Source organism: Artemia sp. Qi Xiang Cuo, chromosome 13 (genome assembly GCF_049724085.1).
Source record: "Artemia sp. Qi Xiang Cuo chromosome 13, ASM4972408v1, whole genome shotgun sequence".
NCBI lineage: Eukaryota > Metazoa > Arthropoda > Branchiopoda > Anostraca > Artemiidae > Artemia > Artemia sp. Qi Xiang Cuo.
The window spans coordinates 53,015,934-53,035,529 of NC_142806.1; the positions used below are offsets into that span (position 1 = coordinate 53,015,934).

General features: G+C 35.7%; 2 protein-coding genes across 2 annotated transcripts in view; one reads left to right on the plus strand and one right to left on the minus strand.

The window, feature by feature from the left end:
- The window catches only part of ND-B17 (NADH dehydrogenase (ubiquinone) B17 subunit), a 71,131-nt gene extending 65,829 nt beyond the window's left edge, over nt 1–5,302 (minus strand). Inside the window, exon 1 of the mRNA XM_089098636.1 lies at nt 5,245–5,302. The gene's annotated coding sequence lies outside the window, so the exon portion shown is untranslated. The remainder of the gene's footprint in view (nt 1–5,244) is intronic.
- An 82-nt stretch (nt 5,303–5,384) lies between these two features.
- Nucleotides 5,385–16,574, plus strand: LOC148945417 (small ribosomal subunit protein uS12m-like). The gene is made up of 2 exons (XM_089098591.1): nt 5,385–5,571; nt 16,160–16,574. Exons 1-2 carry the CDS (start codon nt 5,385–5,387, stop codon nt 16,540–16,542), a joined length of 570 nt encoding a protein of 189 aa, XP_088954717.1. The 3' UTR covers nt 16,543–16,574.
- Nucleotides 16,575–19,596: the final 3,022 nt, after the last annotated feature.

Sequence of the window (19,596 nt, forward strand, 5' to 3'; positions counted from 1 at the left end):
AGGAAAAATTTTCAGCCTCATATGCTAACTGGTGCTTTGGGCCACTCAGCAGGTGGAGCCTTGCCATCAGGTTGAATCAACCAAGATCAATTTTTGAAATTTATTCCTTAGTTCCAGGTATATTTTCAAATACATCTCAAGAGAGCCCTAAGCTTCTAATCTTAGATAATCACAGGTACCATATCTCCTTAAAAGTTGTGCAGTTTACCTTAATTTGCACTTTGGAGCAATTAAGGTCCATACAGGATCTGTCATGCTCCAGATCAATGATGGAAAAATTTTGTCACTGTGTTAAGGCCCAGTGACACGCCATAAGAGAGGTCTGCAGGAGAGATGCAATTTAAGACCAAAGCAGCATAAGCCTCCTAACAAGACACATATTATGATGAAGTTGGCATCAGTCAGTAGTTGAGTGGAACGGACAGTCCCACTCATATTTCCATGGCTTGTCATTCCATTTCTTGTCCAGGACTTGAAGGACGCAGCCGTGGGTGCAGTCGCCGTTTCAGCTTGAAGGCTATTCAAATCGTTGACAACACGCTCGGAGAAGAAGTATTGCCACGTTTGTGTATTGACAGAACATTTTGAAAGTTTTTGTGAGTGTCCTCTTGTATGGTGCTGACTTGAATGTTTGGTAAAAAGGGGGTTATTTAGTTGTGCGTTATACTTGTAGGTCAGCATCATATCACAACAGCAGCGTCTGAACACGAGTGTTGGCAGCTGCATGCGTTCCAGTCTCTTGTTGTATGGGAGATCTCGTAGGCCAGCTATGGACTTTGCGGCACGCCTCTGAACTCCTTCGATTAGACTGGTATCATTCTTATAGGACGGGGAGGTGAGACATGTACCAAAATCCAAAACAGGCCTAACTATAGCCTTATAGAGCCTTAGAAAGACTGTACGGGAATAGCTGGTTATGGGGCGTTTGAGGAGAACGAGGCTTGAATTTGCTTTTGAAACTGCTTGTTGTCAGTGGCTATGGAACTTCAATTGTTCATCTATCAGCACTCCTAGATCTCTTTCTTCAGGACTTGTCTTTAGTATTAAGTCAGCCAGTGAATTAGGATTTGACATGTTGTTGTGGTGACAGGGGTTGCTGCTTCCAAAGTGAAGGACACTGCACTTTGATGTGTTGAATTCAAGTAGCCAATCTTGTGCCCATGTTTGGATTTTATGAAGGTCACACTGCAGACTTTGTTGATTTGCAGACCCAAAGAGCTTGGAGTTGTTGGCATAGAGAGTGATCTAGTTTTCTGTTCTGTTGACCATATTGTTGATGTATATGAGGAATAGGGTAGGGCCCAAAACAGTACCTTGGGGAACTCCACTTACAACATCACATGGTTTGGAGAAAACCTTGTCTCCATTAGCTGTGAAGAGTTGAACCTGCTGAGTCAGAAAGTGCATGACCCAATCAATCACGTCCGCGTGGGTACCTGCTGCTGAAAGTTTCAATTTGAGATGGTTGTGTGGTACCATGTCAAAAGCCTTGACTAGGTCCAGTAAAATCAGGTCCACTGGGATTCCTTTCTCCAAGTGATCTGTTATGATGATGTATGTCTCAAGGAGATTGGTCTCAACCAATTTTCCTGGCTGAAAGCCATGCTGGTTGGGGGGGGGGGGGAAGTATATTATTGGTATGGAGATGTGTCAGAATCTCACCATTCACAATCTGATCAAGGGTTTATGCCACTGCTGAGGTCAGACTGATGGGTCTGTAGATTTTGGCTTTGGTGCAGTCACCTTTCTTGAGTATTGGGGTGACATGGGTCAGCTTCCAGTCTATGGGTAGCTTTTTTGAGTCAAGCGACAGTTGGAATATAATGCATAGTGGTTGTGCAATTTCTTTGGCAAGCTCCTTCAATAGTCTTGGGTGCAAGTTATCTGGACCAGCGGACTTGTTGATGTCTAGTGCTTCAAGTCACTTTTGGACAACCAGGGGGGGGAGCAGAACAGGTGGCATCGGGTTAGGGATGTAGTATGATGGGCTATTAGGAAGAAGGCTATCTGGTTCATTGGTGAAAGCCGACACAAACTGCCTGTTGAGGAGTTTGGCAATGTCCTTCAAGTTGGTCACTTCCTTGCTATCATCCATACTGAGTGCTTTTACTGACCATCTGCTATGGTCCTCACTAGATACGTACTTCCAGAACTTCTTCGGGTTATTCTTACTATCATCAGCTAGCTTGGACTTGTAACTTGAGTAAAGTTGTTTAGTTAGGCTTCTTAGCTTATTTTAAGCTTTTGCTAACTTTTGGTAGTGTTCTTCTTTCCCTCCTTTATTGTACTTTCTCCAGTACTGTCCCTTCCTGTTTCTTTCCTTGCATATCTTGGGGGTCATGAAAGGCAGTGTTTTGGGCTTTGGCATGAGTTCTACTGATGTGTGAGTTTTTTGAAGTGTAAGTAGCTTGTCCTTTAGGTTAGCCCATTGTTGGTCGACGTCCCCTTGAAGTAAAAGCGACCAAACTATGCCTTCCAGCTCTTTTCTGATTACCCTGTAATCTACATAAGTTTTCTTTATGTAATCATTTTTTATCTTGCAAAATGACAGATTCACTTCTAGGATTAAATGATCTCTCTTTCCTAGAAAGGGTAAGTAATTTATGTTTTGAAGCTGGTCTTTATCCCATAAGAACACTAGGTTGAGTAGAGTTGGTCTCTGGAAAAGTTGGCCTCTAGTAGCTTGTTCAACAATCTGGTAGAGATTAAGGTCAAGAAGGCACTCTGTGAATAGATTCGTGCTTCTGTTCGTAAGTACAGGTATATACGGGTATTGCTCTTTCCATATAAGGTCAGGGAAGTTAAAATCACCAGCTATAAGAAGGTTCCCCATGTAATTCATAGTTGCTTTATGCAGCATAGTTGCTATTGTCCACTCAGTTTCTTGGCAATCCAAGGCAGATGGGCTTCTATAAATACAGCCTACTCTGGTTATTACTCCACTGCCGTCATCACACAGGTCAAACCATACAGATTCAACAAATTGTGAATTACCTGGGAGACATAATGACCATATACTATAACACATCTTGAATAGCACTATTCTTGAATTCTGGAGGCTGTAAATTGGACACAACACCATACCCTGGAATCTTAACATGGGAATCTTTGAGCCTGTTGCTACTAGTCTTGGGACAAACCTTAGTCAATAGGACCAGATCATAATTTTTGGAATAAATCATGGATTTCAGCTCATTCAATTTTTAGGAAGTTGGTCTACATTAGTAATTAGAGCAGAAAAATATGGAATTACTTGTTTTTGGTGTTGCTTACTCTAGTTGTCAGTCCTGTTGCTTGGCTGATCTGTTCTCATCAGAACAGTCCTCATCTGTTCTGCTTAAAGTGGTCACTGGCGCTTTCAAGTTAGCAGTGTAGTAGCTTCCAGAGCTTGTTTCACTTTCCAATGAGCTGTCACTAGTCATGGATGAGAGTCTTTCTGTAGAAATAGCACTACCATGTTTGGTAACACACATATTTAGATTATTTACACAGTACACAGCTTGGAATTCTACATCAGGGTCAGAGGACAGTATTCTCTTCCATTTTCTGTTTTTTTTGACACAATGCAAAAGTTGCAGATTACAAGGTTTTGTTCACCTCCAGCTGTTCTGTCCTTAAGCTCTCCAACAAGTGCTTTAAATCTCCCTCAATCCTGTTTTGATTGATCATGGGCAGAACTGTACCACTACTTTCCTTGAGTAAGACTCTTTCAAGATCTTTTTTTTATCTGAAGCAATGACACAGTAAACAAAAGGGGTGGTGTCGTATTCCAGGCTGGATCACTAGCCTGTACATTCTGCTTTAGGTGACAGATGTTGGTTATGGAACCGCAATTGATTCCATACTTGGTTGATGAAAATGCTTGAGAGTGCTAGTAACATCAATGGAAGTGTCAATACCATATGCAACAAAGTTGTTTTCCCATGACTCTTGGTCTTTTTCAGCACAGATGATCTGTCATACTTTGGATTCTAACAACTGCTGAAAGTTAGCACTAAGAGCTTGAACTTCTGCTTGCACAATTTGCTTTGTTTCATCCACCCTACATTTCAAGGATAGGGCTACTTCCACACTATTCACTTTGTCTTTTATAATGAATCATGAAGGAGCATAGAAAGAGGCATCAAGGGATTTGTTCACTTCTCAATTTTCTGATTAACTCACTAATGAGAGCTAAGAAACAGACATAGCTTTAGAATCAGAATTTCATCCTGAATCCAAATATAACCTTCACTTGCATTGCAAACAAGCTTTACCCTATCCACCCTAATGTGAAAATATGTACCACAACTTTTATATGTGCACTGAATTTTCCATAGCTCACTTTTTATAAAATTAATGTAAAGTTTGTCAAAATAATTGAAAATTCAGTTTATACAAAATTCTGATTCCAAGAGTAACTCCATCATCTTCTATCTCATTAGCAAGTTAATCAGAAAATTTACCCAGTGTTGAAAACTGCATATTTACCATCAATAGGATTAAGAAGTAGAAAATATATAATTCAGACTATATATTTGCATATTGGGGGGGGGAGGAGGTAGAGAAGTTCTTTTAGGAATAATATAATTAGCCTATGTATACAGGATAATTGCCCCCCCCCCCCATGTCCATAACAAATTATGCCCCTGCTGCTTAGTTTACAAATAGTAGGGAGACCACTGAAAAGATAGCACCTGGTAGGTAGAACTGGTGACAGCCAGTAGCCAGGCCATTAGGCTACTTAGATCTAGGCAACCCTAGCAATAAGTTGTAAAACCTTATCATTATGAAGGGTAGCCTATAAGCCTAGGATTCTAGCTAGCCTAGGCTATACATAAAGAAACATGTTAATAAAACAATTTTTACTTCATAATATGCAGAATAATCCTAGTTAACACATTTTTCAGGGAAAGAACCTTTATTTTCTCTTCTTTCCTTGTTTTTCTAAAAAAATTCATGAATTTCCTAGAACATCTATATTAACAGAGTATATACCCCCACCCCCTTATGTGCATATATATCCAGAATTACATCCTTAATCTAAATATAATATTCATTTATACCACAAATGAACTTTGCCCCTACACCCATGATGTGCAAATATATAGGCTATGCTACCCTCATTTGTATAAGCTATATTTAGGGGTGGGGGACTAGCTATTTGATTTCTGATTAGTTGTAAGACAGACTAGTTGTAACAGAAAATGTCCTATTCGGTTGGAAACTTCAACAGCAAGTAAATATAGAATGCAGAATACTAACTTATTTGAACTTCAGAATATTTTAGAAAATAAGATTTTATATATCTAGATTACATTGCGATCTTTAAAAACGAAATCATATTTTATTAGATGGCGAAAAAAGCCTAAGTAAGTCTTTAACAAAGAAAGTAAAGATAAAACATGAATTTTGTAAAAAAAATTCTATCAGCCTGCAGAAGTGTATGCAGTTCAAAAGGATCCCTAAATATTTTTGTTCAAGCTGCCGCCTTTGACAATATTTCCTCTATCAAGCATAGATTGCCTTATCAAATATGTCAATCCTCTCCCAGTTTGTTCACTTGTCAAGTTAGGAATTACAATGTTCTAGGTTTGTGCTCTTTAACAGTTTAGGCTACTTGTTGTTGGTTTATTATTCATTTCAGTAAAAGGAAAAGTTTGGTGTGTATTTTTATCTTAAGCATAATTTGATTTGATTCGGCCTAATAAAATAGATTAGGTAAATTTTTACCAAATCATATTATTGAGTTAGGAATATAGTGAATACACCATTCAATGCCTTTTTTATGCTGATTACGAATATAATAATCATTTCTATCAGAAATGAATTTCATCCCCCCTGACCTAACCTAACCCCCACCCCCATATGTGCAAATATAGGCTATAGCCTATCCTGAATTGAGATATATAGGGGGGGAGGGCTAAAATTCATATCCAATAGAAATGATGGTTATATTTGTAATCAGTATAAAAAAAGGCAATGAATGGTATATTCACTTTATTTGAAACTCAATAGCCTAATATGATTTGGTAAAAATTTACCATAGGCTAACAGTAGGCCTATCATTACATCCCCCAATCAATATTTTCCAGTCCCTTTGAGATGACCTTCCCAGTTTTCATTTGGTTGTGCTATGATAGTTGGTTTGAAGATGTATTACTGGTCATTAGAGTGTAGGCAGTAGCCCAGCCTCAAGAGCTAGGCTAATATCTCTTCACAGAAGTAAAGACCAAATATTGTTAGGCTTTTTACATTGTCATTTGATCTCCAATTGACACCTGTATTATTATTGACTTTTCCAATATAATCAAGTGATTGGATACTAAATGTACATTTGGATTGATTTAATGATAAGATATGTTCTTTCAATGGCACCAATTCACAGAAATGTCAGGGAGGGGGCTAAAGGTTTGTAACACTCAGTGGCAGATCCAGAAGGCCCCCGCCCCCAAAGTAGACTAAAGTAGTGTAATTTACTTAACAATTACAAGTTTGCATCATGTAAACTTGCTCCTAATGCAAGTTTATTGGATAATCCTGTTTTGCCCCCCCCCCCCCCTCCCACTAAAAAGACCAAATCCTGGATAAGGCAAATCCAACTGAGGCAATTATGTTTTGTTTTTACCATCAAAAATACCAAGAAAAGATATTTTTGAAAATCTATAGAGTAGGGAAAGCTATGAAGATTAGACTGAGGGAGGTCCCCTTGATCAAGTTAATGAAAATAGAAAAAATGATTATATCAATTCATTATAGGTGAATATAATTTTGTTTTTCAATTTGCTTTGAACTTACACGAATTGTTGACAGGGGCAAGTAGACCTAAAAAAAGAAAAATATTGAAAAAGAAGTATCTGTGCACTGATTTATGTTGCCCATGTTCTTTTTGTCTACAATTGGCTTATGCCTTACTAGGGATGTAGAGATACATTTTTTTTCTCCAATTAGCTTGATGCTTTCAGGGTATGTAGACAGGGTCAAGGGGACATAAGTGAGAACAACAACTTGAATGAAAATATGGTCAGATTGATTTATGCCTCCAAAATTTAATATTTTAATTAACAACTAAGTAGAATTCTTTAAAAATAATCAAGACATGTATTTATTTAACAGACTAACAGTTACAACCAAGCATAACTTGAAAAAGTTCTAGTAATAAAATAAGGGAGGTAAATAATCTACATGTATATTCAAGAATGCCTATATAGTTGGAATTTGGAAGACTTTAGCCCTATAGAAGACTAACATTTATCTAGATTTCAATGTTTATGATTGAAAATTCTCTGCTGTATCCCTCCTCTACAATTTTGAAGGTAAAATTTGTATTAAAAAATTATGGGACATGACCCTGCTGATTGAACATTCTTCTCCATAAAGCAAGAGCTCCATGAAACACTAAAGGCAAATTTTTTAACCTTGTTATTGGACTGGTTTGAGTGCTGGGACCTAATGGTGACCTACTAAAACTATTCATTCAAATTCTGCATAAAATATAAGTTTACAATCTCATATTTTAGTTCTTAAGTAGAAAAAGCAAAAAGTCTTTACAAATAGTCCTACATTTAACACATAATAAAATTATTTCAATCAAAGTACAAACAAAATTAAATTGCCATGCCATCCCCCCCCAAAAAAATCAAAGAAAATTAAAGAGTTGGCTATTATTAAAACCCCAAACAAGGAAAAAAAAATTTATTTGGTAAGTCAAACCCAATAGGAACATGAATTACTATGATTGTACAAATGAAGTAAAACTTGACAAACTATAAAAAAAAAAAATTTATAATGTACTTCTTTTCTCCATCTCCTGTTGAAAAAAAATTCAACTTCAACCCAGTACAAATCCAGATTGTACTGAAATGAATGTGGCAAAAACCTTTGGCCAAATTGACACAGGAAAAAGATTTTTTGATTTATGAGCTCTACCTACTCTGTGTACAAGCATTACTGAGATTTGCCTGAAATCATCTGGACATATAGTTCTGTCAAAGTTCTGTCTTTCAAAAAACTTCAGACCCAGGGCTGTATTCATAATTTTGTTTGGAGGGGGGTTTACAAAATCATTTTTTTTAGGAGCAGGGGGCTTGCCAAAAGAATGAAGAAGAAGGGATTTACCTACAGTGGGTTTTGAAAATCTTGTTTTTATGTGTGTGTTTCTTTTTTACCTGCATTTTTAAGACCAATTAATAACTCAGATAAATATATTTAGTGTTCTTAAGGGAAATGTTCTTTTTACATGTATTTTTTTTCTCAAAACATCTATGAACTAGAGATTTTTTAGGGGGGGGGGATGAGTAACCTCTGCCTCCACCTTTCCCCTGGATATGACCTTATTTGGACCACTAGTTTTTTACAGTGAAGACACTTGTAGACTTCCAAATTTCAGAAGTTGGGGATATCCCAACTATGAGACTTTGGAGCCTATTAACATGTGTGCTGTGCAGGTAAGTAGTTGAACATTTCAGTTCTGTTTTACTTAATGGTACCCACTGTTATAGACTCTATCAAGGTTTCTCATTGAATTTACAATATTTAAACTGTTGTTTTTTAGGGTTTGGGGAGGGGGTAAGGTACCTATGTTAGGTTAGGTTACATATTTAATTTACCCACCACCCCCCCTAATGTGTAAATATATAGCCCAAATTTGTTTCTAAACTATTATATATTCATCCTTGTTCACAAACCATTATAAATGGGTATTTGTCTCTTGTGTTTGACTATTTTCCTTGATAGAGTCTATAGCAGAGTGTACCATTAAGTAAAACAGTACCAACATTTCTTGGGAAAAGTTTCCTTGGCTGCTGGTACCTGCCTTCCAAACTTCAATCAAATATCAGCTCTCTTGATTTTTTTTTATCATTCACTCAGCAGTCTACTGCAGAGGTTGCCAATCTTAGGCTATTAATCCCTTGCAAATGAATAAAAAATATTTCTATTTTTTTTCCTTATGTTCTATAGTCTACCATTATTTGTCCTGGTGGCTTTACAGGCTTGAACTTCTGTCTAACACTATTGCATCACTTGTAATTGGATAACCCTATGATTGTACTGTATAATTAGATGCATAAAGAAGGACCATGACTCCTAAAATTACTACTAACAATTCACCACAGTACCAAGGTGCCTTAGGCCAGCACAGCTACACACACTGCTCCTCCATCCCAATCTATGCAAAGCCTCCCTTTTTACACCCTCCCAGGAAGTTCCCATTTCTTTTAAATCTTTCTTTATGATATCCTCCCACCCCATACAAGGATAACCTGCTTTCTGTTTAGCCCTCAACAGTTGGCCAAAAAGGACAATCTTTGGCAATCTGTCATCCTAAATCCACACAATATGCCCTAGCCATCTCAACCTTTCTTTCATTATAGCCCTAAAAAGCAGGATAGAACCACACTTTTCTTACAGCCTACTGTTTGAAACATGGTCAATCAGTTGGGTACCCAAAACAATCCGTAGGCAATTTCTCTGGAAAACATCTAGCAAATCTTCATATGCTTTTTTGGAGCACCAATGCTTCAGAGCTATATTTGACCACTGTCACCACTGTAGCTTCTAATATTCTAATCTTGGTTTGAGAACTTAACTTCCTATTCTTCCAAACTTTTTTTTAACTGTGAGAAAACACCCTGAACCTTGGCTATTTTACTTTTAACATCTTCACTGATTGCACCATCTCTACAAATAATATTACCAAGGTAAGTGAAGCTGCCCATCTGATTGTCACCTTTTCATCTTCCCTTATTCCTTGCCTTTGTGACTTAGTCTTCTTAACATTAATTTTCAAACCTATTCTAGCACCCTGAACTTGCAAAACCTCTAACAGTTTATTCATTTGCTCACAATTTCATCTAGGATGCATAAATCATCAGTATAATCTAAGTCCAGGAGAGTTTTTCCTCCCCAATTGATTCTGTGGTCTCCCATTTCCTTTCCTGTGCTCCCTAAGACAAAATCCATTAAAATGATCCATATAAAGAGGGATATAACACAATCCTGCTTAAGTCCTGTTTTAATACAAAACCAGCTGCTAACCTCTTTCCTACCTTAACTGCAGCAGTGTTATTCTTGTACATAGCACTAATCACTTTATTGTATTTGTACATGGCACTAACCACTTTAATGTTTCTGTCTGGTATACCATACAAGGATAATACCCTTTCTAAGGCTCTTCTATCTGCAGAATTAAATGCCTGCTCATAATCTATAAAAGGTGTTTAGCAACTCAGGCACTTCTCAATTGTTAAACCACGAGTGAAAATTTGGTCAACACATCTTCTACCTTTTCTAAAACTGCGCTGTTCTTCTCTTAAAACTTTGTCTACAGTATCTCTCAGTCTAAATAGTATCATATTACTAAGTAATTTGCTACCTACAGAGACCAGACTAATGTCATGATAATTGCCACACTCACTCTTATCACCTTTCTTTTACAGTGGTTTAATTAACGTTTTCCTAAAATTGTTAGGTACTTCCACTTTTCGAAAATCATATTCATAATTTTCAGCAACTTATTTCTAACCTCAGAACCACCATATTTAAGAAACTCCTTTACCACACTATCAGTACCTGGAGCCTTATTATTTTTTTAATCCTTTTAGTACTGTTGCTAATTCTTCCTCACAGAACAAATCTTCCTTCACATCTAAGGTGTCACCAACTTTTTCATTTTCCTCTTTATCTTTTCCTGCAACTCCATCCTGGTTTAGCACATTCTCAAAATGTTCTGGCCTTCTCTCTTTAGCTCTTTCCTTATCACGAAGTTGTGGCCCCATTCCTATCTTTAACTGGGACAACTCCAGATTGACTACTCCCTCTCAATTTATTAACATGCCAGTACAATATTTTACTATTATGTTGTCTAGCTGCATCCTTCTGATCCTTGGCAATTTTATCCATGGCCTTCCCTTCACACCTTGTTAGCTCATAGCATAGAAACTTATATTGCTGAAGATGTTGGTAAAAATCTTGCTTGCAGTTTAAAATAAAATAATTGCATATAATATCTCCAGCAATGATAATGTAAATCAATAAAATAATGTTAACATTTTCTTGAAAGAAGGCTCCTTTAATAAAATTGAAATCATTTTTGGCCTATAAATAGACATTACCTTAAATTGCAGGTTAGCTATTAAACATTAGCTTCGACATAAACCTAATTTTCTTTAAAGAAAATAAACCTTTTCATAAAGAAGCTACACATGCATTTGACACTCTAATAGCCTATTTATGAGTTTGTTTATGTGTTAGTATGTTGTTAGTTTTTCCAGGTTCTTTTGTCTTTCTTTTCATTGTTGTAACAACCAACATAGTATCAAGAAGTGATCACTGATGACAATTTGGATGCAAATGTATAGGAAAGGTAAACAAGGTGTAACCCTTAATAAATAGCCATCTTTTTTAAATGCTTAGATAAGCTCCTATTATTCTCATGTAATTTGCCTTTGTGGTATGGTTTTAGTAGCCCCTGTTCCCGAAATGTAATCCCTCCTGAGACAAGTTTCTGCTTAGTGGGCTGATGAAGTCCCATAACATTTTTTTTTGTATGTACATATTACAGTCAATATTGATATTCACAGCGTTCTCCTTAATACTTGGTCATTATAGATAATGACCAATGAAATCAGGCAACTTAATAATTTTGTATTTATCTTTGACAATCTAGAATAATTTACTACATTCCCCAGTCATTGTAAACATTGCTTTTTTTTAATATGTTTTATCATTACAACAGCTGGGGCTAGCATGAACATGTCATGACTAAAAAAGGAAGATACACAACAAGGATCAGAAATAAAAACAAATAATTTAGTAACACAATATATTAGAGCAGCATATGCTGCTTCAAGGTCAGTAAATTGTTTTCACAGTTAAAATAGTGACCACTTTTGCAGAATATATCAGAATATTGACATTATAAATGGTTGGTTCATTCAAAAGCCCTCAAAGGCAAAAACTTGAAATAAACTGCATCAAACATGGAATATTTGACAAGGTAATATTATTAAAATACCAAGTAAAATAAGGAACAAATGATTTGCAATAACTCTTGGTACTAGAGGTTGGGTAAGCCAATAACTTTGAACAGTTCTTTTTTATTTCTTAGAGTCTAGTGACTGGTCCTTCAGTAGGGGGCTCTCAAGGTTGAGTAGTAGACCATGATGAGTTGAGGAATTTAAACACTTTAGTCAAATGGATATGTCAACTCATGTCTATGACTATCAAGTGAATTCCAGTTGAATTTTTCCAGTACATCATCATATGCTGAGAAGTTGTGTCAAAGTATAATGTTTACAGCTTTTTTTGTATTATCTTAAGTCTATCTGATTGTTCTTTTGTCAAACCTGGATGCCAAGCTTGACATGCATGCTCAAGAGAAGGTCTAACGTACCTGAAGGTCTAAAGTCTGTTATTTCTTTTGTCACTTTAATTAATGAAATAAGAAAAGAAAAAGTTTTTTCAACTGAAAATAAGGAGCAATATTAAAATTTAAAATGAACAGAAATTATTGTGTATATGATGGAGCTATCCCTTCCTTAACCCTTCCTCTTTATGCTAAGTCTTAAACTTTTTTAAAAACGCTTCTCATTCAAATTCAGTGGGTTGTGTGCTTGATCAGTCTTTGTTCAAGAGTTATGACAAAAATTCAAACTTTAGTGTAAAGGGCAATGGTTGATGAAGGGACAGTCCCCTTCATATATGGAATAATCTCTGTTTGGTTAAAGCTTTAATGTAATTTAATGTTGCTAATAATATGGAGGCTTGTTCGACTTTGATCACTTTTGACTTAAAAAAAAACAAACTAGAAGTTTCAATTTCCTATTGAACGAGTCCCCTCCAAAGTTAATATAACTATCCCTTCCACAAAAACCTTATAAGTAAGCAATGGGCAAGTTGCAAAAGTTACAAACCATGCCCTGGGGGCTATGGGGGATTATTAACTTCTAAGTTATAGTTATTTGTATTGTGGGATGTGGATGTGGAGGGGGGAGCAGCTAGTTGCCCTCTGGTCACTTCTGACTCTTAAAAAGGAACTAGAACTTTCAATCGATTAAGCTTCCTCAAAAGTTTTTATATGACCACCGCTTCCATAAAAACCTGATATGCTCCTGAGGTATAACTTACAACTCTTGTCCTGGGCTCTGGGGATGGTGTCAATCCTGAAGGCATTTTTATATGATCTTTAGACTTTTTGCATAAAATGGTTATCTCAAAAGTTAGATTGGATGCATTTGGGGAAAAGAGGGGGGGGGCTATTTGCCTCAAATCCCTTTCAACTTTTTAAAAGGGAAATGAAACTCCCAATCAAATGAGGCTCCTCCAAAGTTTATATGGCCACCTTTTCCATAAAAACCTTATATGCCCCTGGGGCATAACTTATAATCCTTCCCCCGTGCTCTAGGAGGTCGTGTTGATCCTTGAGTTTTCGTTATCTGATCTTTGAACTATTTTGACCAAAATGGCTATCTCCAAATTTTGATCAGATGAATTTGGTGAAAAAAGCGCAGTGGGGGGGGGGGGGGGAGCTAGTTGTCCTTTGATCACTTTCAATTCTAAAAAGGGCATACATTCGGATTTCCAATCGAATTTGCTTCTTCTGCAGTTTATGCAATCATCCCTTCAATGGAAACTAAATATCCCCCCAGGGCATAACTATAAACGCTTTTCCCAGGCTCAGGGGGGGCTGTGTCAATCCCTGAATTAATCTTCGAACTATTTTCAACAAAATGGCTACCTCAAAATTTTTATCAGGTGTACTTGGGATAAAAAATGTGGGGGGGGGGCTAGTTGGTATCCAGTCACTTTTGTCTCTTAAAAAGGGCACTAGGACTTCTGATTTCCAATCAAATGACCCCCTCCGAAGTTCATACAAACACCCCTTCCATAAAATACCTCTGGGAAAAAAAAATAATAAAACATTGAAGCCTTAATGCCTTTACTATAGGTAACATCATAGCATTGCCTCTGAAAAACCTTAAACTATTAAACAAGGTCCTGGTAGGTATGCAGGTTAAGGGAGTTGTTTATGCCTAGTCTTCTCTCTAAATGTCATGGTTTTGAATGTTTTTTCTATGATTTCAAATCTTGTTACAATTTACACAGTAGTTGTTACAATACATAGACATTCCAGCATGTAAACCTAAATTTTACAACTAATGTTATTTTTCGGTAAAACAAACACTAGCTGAACCATAATGTTTCTGTACAACCAGAGAAACAGCAAAAAGGATACCAGCTAATTTACATGGCAAAACGATTTCCTAGTAACTAGTTTTTTAGCTTTATATTTGAATCCATAATTCCAATGGATTTGACATGTCATTCCTTTCTCAAGCTTCAAATTTTTGGATTTAAATTTGATCTGTTTGTTCATTGTAATCTTTTGTTGTTTTTATGTTTAAAGTACTTTTTTGGAATCTTTTTTTTTTGAAAACTCATTTAAAAAAAACTAATTTATACTAAGATGAAAATATTATTTTGTGCTTCATGCAAGAATTCATAACTTGAATGTAAAGTCTTCAGCCAAAGGTTCCTTGAAGCCCTTGCCCATTCCAACATTGCATACTGTATATAGATATGTTATACTTCTTTCAAATCAGGACCATTCCAAAATTATTCAATGTATGGTAACGATTATCATCCATTGCCAATGCCAGATATCCCCCGGGGATCAATACAATGTCTAGTTGGCACCTTTTCCATTCTGAATTGATCTGTGATACCTCTGCAGTAAATATCGAAACATTGTTTTAGATCAGCTAGATCTTTTCCTTAGGAATTTTCTAAGAATAGTTATATATGATTATTTGAATGATCATATATTAAACAGTAAGGTGTACAAAAATGTAGTTAATCCTATATTCTATGCCCATTGTGAGAGAACATTTCGGATAAGAATCTTAAGGTCATGTTTTAAGGATAAAGGTTGATGGAAACTCAAAATTTGTGCTTTTTTAGGATTCCAGCTTGGACCAAACAAAAAGCAAAATGCCCTTGAATATGGTAGGAAGAAGCTTTAAAAAGATATATAAAGGTCTGAATATAATAAAAAGATAGTAAAGAAGAGGGAAAGGAGTATCTATGGGTGCTCTGGTCTCAGGAGACTTGGTTCTGTAATGAGATGTCAGTTGTGCCTTTTTTATTTTATTGGTTGGTTCAAAATATAAGTAATAATTTTCAGTTTCTAGCTCTTATCACTGTCCCTGGTTATATCCAAGGGACTGACAAAACGACTCAGATACATCAAGACAAAAAATTTAGGACTGACCAAGAGTGGCTTATAATATATTTATTAGTTCTGTAAATTCTAGGAATTGACAAAACGACTCCAACACATCAAGATGAAAATTTGGGACTGACCAAGAGCGGTTTTTTGATTAAAGTGGCTGATAGATGGTGGCTTATAATATATTTATTAGTTTTTTAAATCTTGGGACTGACAAAACGACTCCAATAAATTAAGATGAAAAAATTAGGACTGACTAAGAGTGGGTTATAGATTGGAGTGGCATATAATATAATTATTAGTTTTGTAAATTTTAGGGATTGACAAAAGGACTCCAACACGTCAAGATGAAAATTTCGGACTGATCAAGAGTGGCTTTTAATATATTCATAATTTTTTTTTTAATTTTGAGACTGACAAAACAACTCCAATACATCAAGACGAAAAATTTAGGACTGACCAAGAGTGGCTTATAGATTGGAGTGGCTTATAATATATTTATTAGTTCTGTAAATTCTAGAGATTGATAAAACGACTCCAACACATAAAGACAAAAAATATATGACCCCAAGAGTAGTTTTTAGATTAGAGTGGCTTATAGATAGTGGCTCATAATATATGTATTAGTTTTCTAAATCTTGGGACTGATAAAACGACTCTAATACATCAAGACAAAAGATTTAGGACTGACCAAGAGGGGCTTATGGATTGGAGTGGTTTATAATATAGTTATTAGTTCTGTAAATTCTAGCGATTGACAAAACAACTCCAATGCACCAAGACAAAAAATTTAGGACTGACCAAGAATGGCTTATAATATATTTATTAGTTCTGTAAATTCTAGAGAATGACAAAGCGACTTCAATACATCAATAAGAAAAATTTTGGACTAGCCAAGAGTGGCTTATAGGTAGTGGCACACAGTATATTTATTAGTTCTATGAATTCTAGGGGCAGACAAAAGGACTCCAATGCATCAAGATGAAAAATTTAGGAATGACCAAGAGTGGCTTATAGATTGGATGCACAAGACTGGGCCAGTAAAAAAGGATAGAAACAGACGGGAACCATTTGACGGAAAACCACAAATGAAGGGCGTAGTCCTGAAGACACTTATTAAGAAACCCAAGAAACCCAACTCAGCTAATAGAAAGTGTGTGTTAGTTCGGTTGACAAATGGAAGAGAAATGATTGCTTATGTACCAGGCGAAGGACATAACTTGCAGGAACACAATATAGTTCTATGTGAAGTTCATCGGCTAAGGGATGTGCCTGGTGTGAAAATCAGGTGTATACGTGGAAAGTATGACTTAGCTCATGTAATTAAGAAATAATGTTGCTAATTAAATGTTTGTTCTAAATTTGATTTTTAGTTCAACATTTACCCTTAAATTCTATTTTAAGTTCTAGTTAGAGAAGTCTAGTGAAATCCTTGGAAGGTTTTCGGGTGTATGACTATCCACTTTGATTCTATTTTTTCTGGTAATCTTAGATCTAGTTGATAATTTCAGTATTAATTTTGTTATTTTTGGTAATTGTTTGGTAATTTTATTATGTCTGGTAATTCCAGATCTAGTTGAGCTGTGCTGAACTTCGTTTTGTCAAGGTTGTTTGACAAACAACAATGAGTTTAAAGTTGTTTGAACTCGATGTTTTTAATACTTATAAAAGACACTAGATACAGCAATTTTCTCTTAAATGAGACCTTAAATGGCTCTAAGCTGTTCAAGTGTCCTACTAGCCGCAGAAAAGAGAAGGTACATCTTTGCTACCCATGGAAAAGTCATGACAGATTTATAGAAGAATCTGGGAGTGCAGAATGACTAACTTCTGTAGGGGTGTTTTGTGGTATTTGAATGATGATGGTGGTCCTTACGACAGTACACAACGAAGGTTAGAATGGTAGTTATGATGGTTCCCACGACGTCAAAACAGTCGCAACACCATTAATCATGATGAGGATACTTTGCGACGATGGCGACATTGGGGGAGCTATCCTTGTTACTGACATCATCAATGGATGATTTGGGCAGCGGTGACATTGGGAGACTGTCTTGTTACTGACATAAACATCACCGCTGATTTGGTCGTTCGAATCAATTTTGGCGTTGTCAACATCCAACTCCTTCAAAATACCTTCAAATAGCTTTACCCAAAATACCTTCAAATAGCTTTACCCACATCCCTCCCTCCTGTTTGTAATTCCATGACGAAGTGGTTGTAAGTCAACATGTCCTCTTGTCTCTATCGTTAGGTGGTGTGGTATCTGAACCTGAATTTGGTGTTGATATATTTTTATGTGGACTGAGTTTCTCCAGGTGTTTATGTAATGCAAGTCTTCCCTTGCTTAATTTTGGCAGATTGAGTTACACTGGGTTAACTCATGGGGAATGAATTTTGTGTGGGTTCAGTGTAAACTAGACCATTCTACTGTTTTTAACTCCACCCTCTATGACGTTTAAGAAGCGCAAGAAGACTAATTATTATTTTGTTCTAAATTTACAGTAAAACTCAATAAAAAAAATGAAGTTCTGTTTACTTCAAGTTTGAGTAAAGCTGATTCACGGACACTATTGGCCTATCCCGGTTGGGTTCAGAAGATCTACTCCTAATTAATACTTTTTGGGGTAGGATTGCAGTTCCTCTTGTGGCATGTTTCCGTGTTGATTTTGTTATCAAGAAAGTGTAAAGAGTTTAAGGAGGTTGTTTTGTCCCTTTTCCCCCTTATTTTATATCTAAATAAGTTGCTCAAAGCTAAGAATGATTAGAAGATTTTGTAACGGATGCTTAGAAAAAAGGCTTAGATACCTGAAATAATGCATGCTTTATAGGTATAAGTAAAAATCTGAGTGTCCACTGGTAGTTCTAAGGGAAGGGGGGCTTCCTAAAACCCTATCCTCTCTTGTATGTAGGTTTGTAGTTTAAGGCTCTAGTTCTGTCTTCATAAATTTGTTCCTTTTTTTCTCTTAACGTAATCTTCCTTAAGGTATATGTTCCCTCTGAAACAAGCAGTTTTGCGACAAGCCTGTAGCCGTAGTTTGTACCAAAAAGACAAGCTAGTTATTTCAGTGGATTTACTAGACTCAGATCTGCCCTTTCACCTAGCCAGAATTATTATATTATTTTGACTTTTTCTCAGAGATGAATCTAAATTTGTTTAAAAAATGGGAAAATAGTCATTTTTCAACGGATTTCAACCAACTTTTGGCGTGTATTTAGTCAAAAAACCCTGTACACTGATTTTGAAAAATTTAGTTCGGTAGGTGGATAGAACGGAATCTCAGCTATGGAGTAATAGTGCAAATTTTAGCCTTTTGTGGATTAATTAAAAAAATATTCCACAAAATAAATTTTTCAAAGAAAAGTAAAGAACTCCATTAACCAAAAAATAAGCAAAAATAAAATCAAATAATCTACCTAGCGTGAAACTGCCACGAATCAGCATCGATAAATAAATGAAACCCAAAATGAACAGAAATTACAATAAATAACCGAATCAAACTCAAAACGAGCAGAAATTAACATATGTTGGGCTCAAAACTCTTATGCCTTCCCAAGGCCAGAACATAATTTGCACTTTACTGAAAAAAATATAAATGTTTTTACTTTTATAACTTTATAAATTAAATAATATTAACATTCTGAATACTAAATATCAGTATATGTATATTAAACTGACAATTCACATTCATTTGTATTTTTTCAGTAAAGCAAACTTTGTTCTGGCCTTGGGAAGGCATAGGGGTTTTGAACCCAACTTATGTTAATTTCTGCTCGTTTTGAGTTTGACTCGGTTATTTATTGTAATTTTTGTTCGTTTTGGGTTTCATTTATTTATCGATGCTGATTTGTGGTAGTTTCACGCTTGGTAGATTATTTTATTTTATTTTTGCTCATTTATTGTTTAATGGAATTCTTTACTTTTCTTTAAAAACTTATTTTGCGGAAAAAGTTTTTTTAATTAATTTTTGTTCGTTTTATATTGACAAAGTCTTTTCAGGGAAAAAGAAAATACTACTTTAAATATTTTTGTTTTTTTTAAGACTTTAAGTTTGGCCTGCTATTTGTATGCTGGAGAACAATTTTCAGCAATTTTTAACAAAATACACCCTTTTAAAAATCTGGACACAAATAGTAGTGTTTAATTTAGTATCATACCTCCTCTAGTTGACCTGAAATGGAAAACTTGATATCATTCGCAAAAAAATTTGTTTACTTTCTTTGATAGCTTGGATGCACGTACGCTATTTTGATTTGGTTAGATTTTAAGAGCAGAAGTAGCCCCAAAAGTTTGAACATAATACCCTCAGTTGTTCTTGGGATACTGCTGAGATGCCTTATTGGGAATTAGCATTAACACAGTGCATTTTGATTTAATCTTAAGGCAA

What these genes read in the sequence shown, in the direction of transcription:
- LOC148945417 (XM_089098591.1), top strand. Translation starts at nt 5,385, where the DNA reads ATGAATTTTGTAAAAAAAATTCTATCAGCCTGCAGAAGTGTATGCAGT. An exon ending in TAGGAATTACAATGTTCTAG is followed by an intron (nt 5,572 to 16,159) that starts GTTTGTGCTCTT and finishes TATGAATTCTAG; the next exon opens with GGGCAGACAAAAGGACTCCA.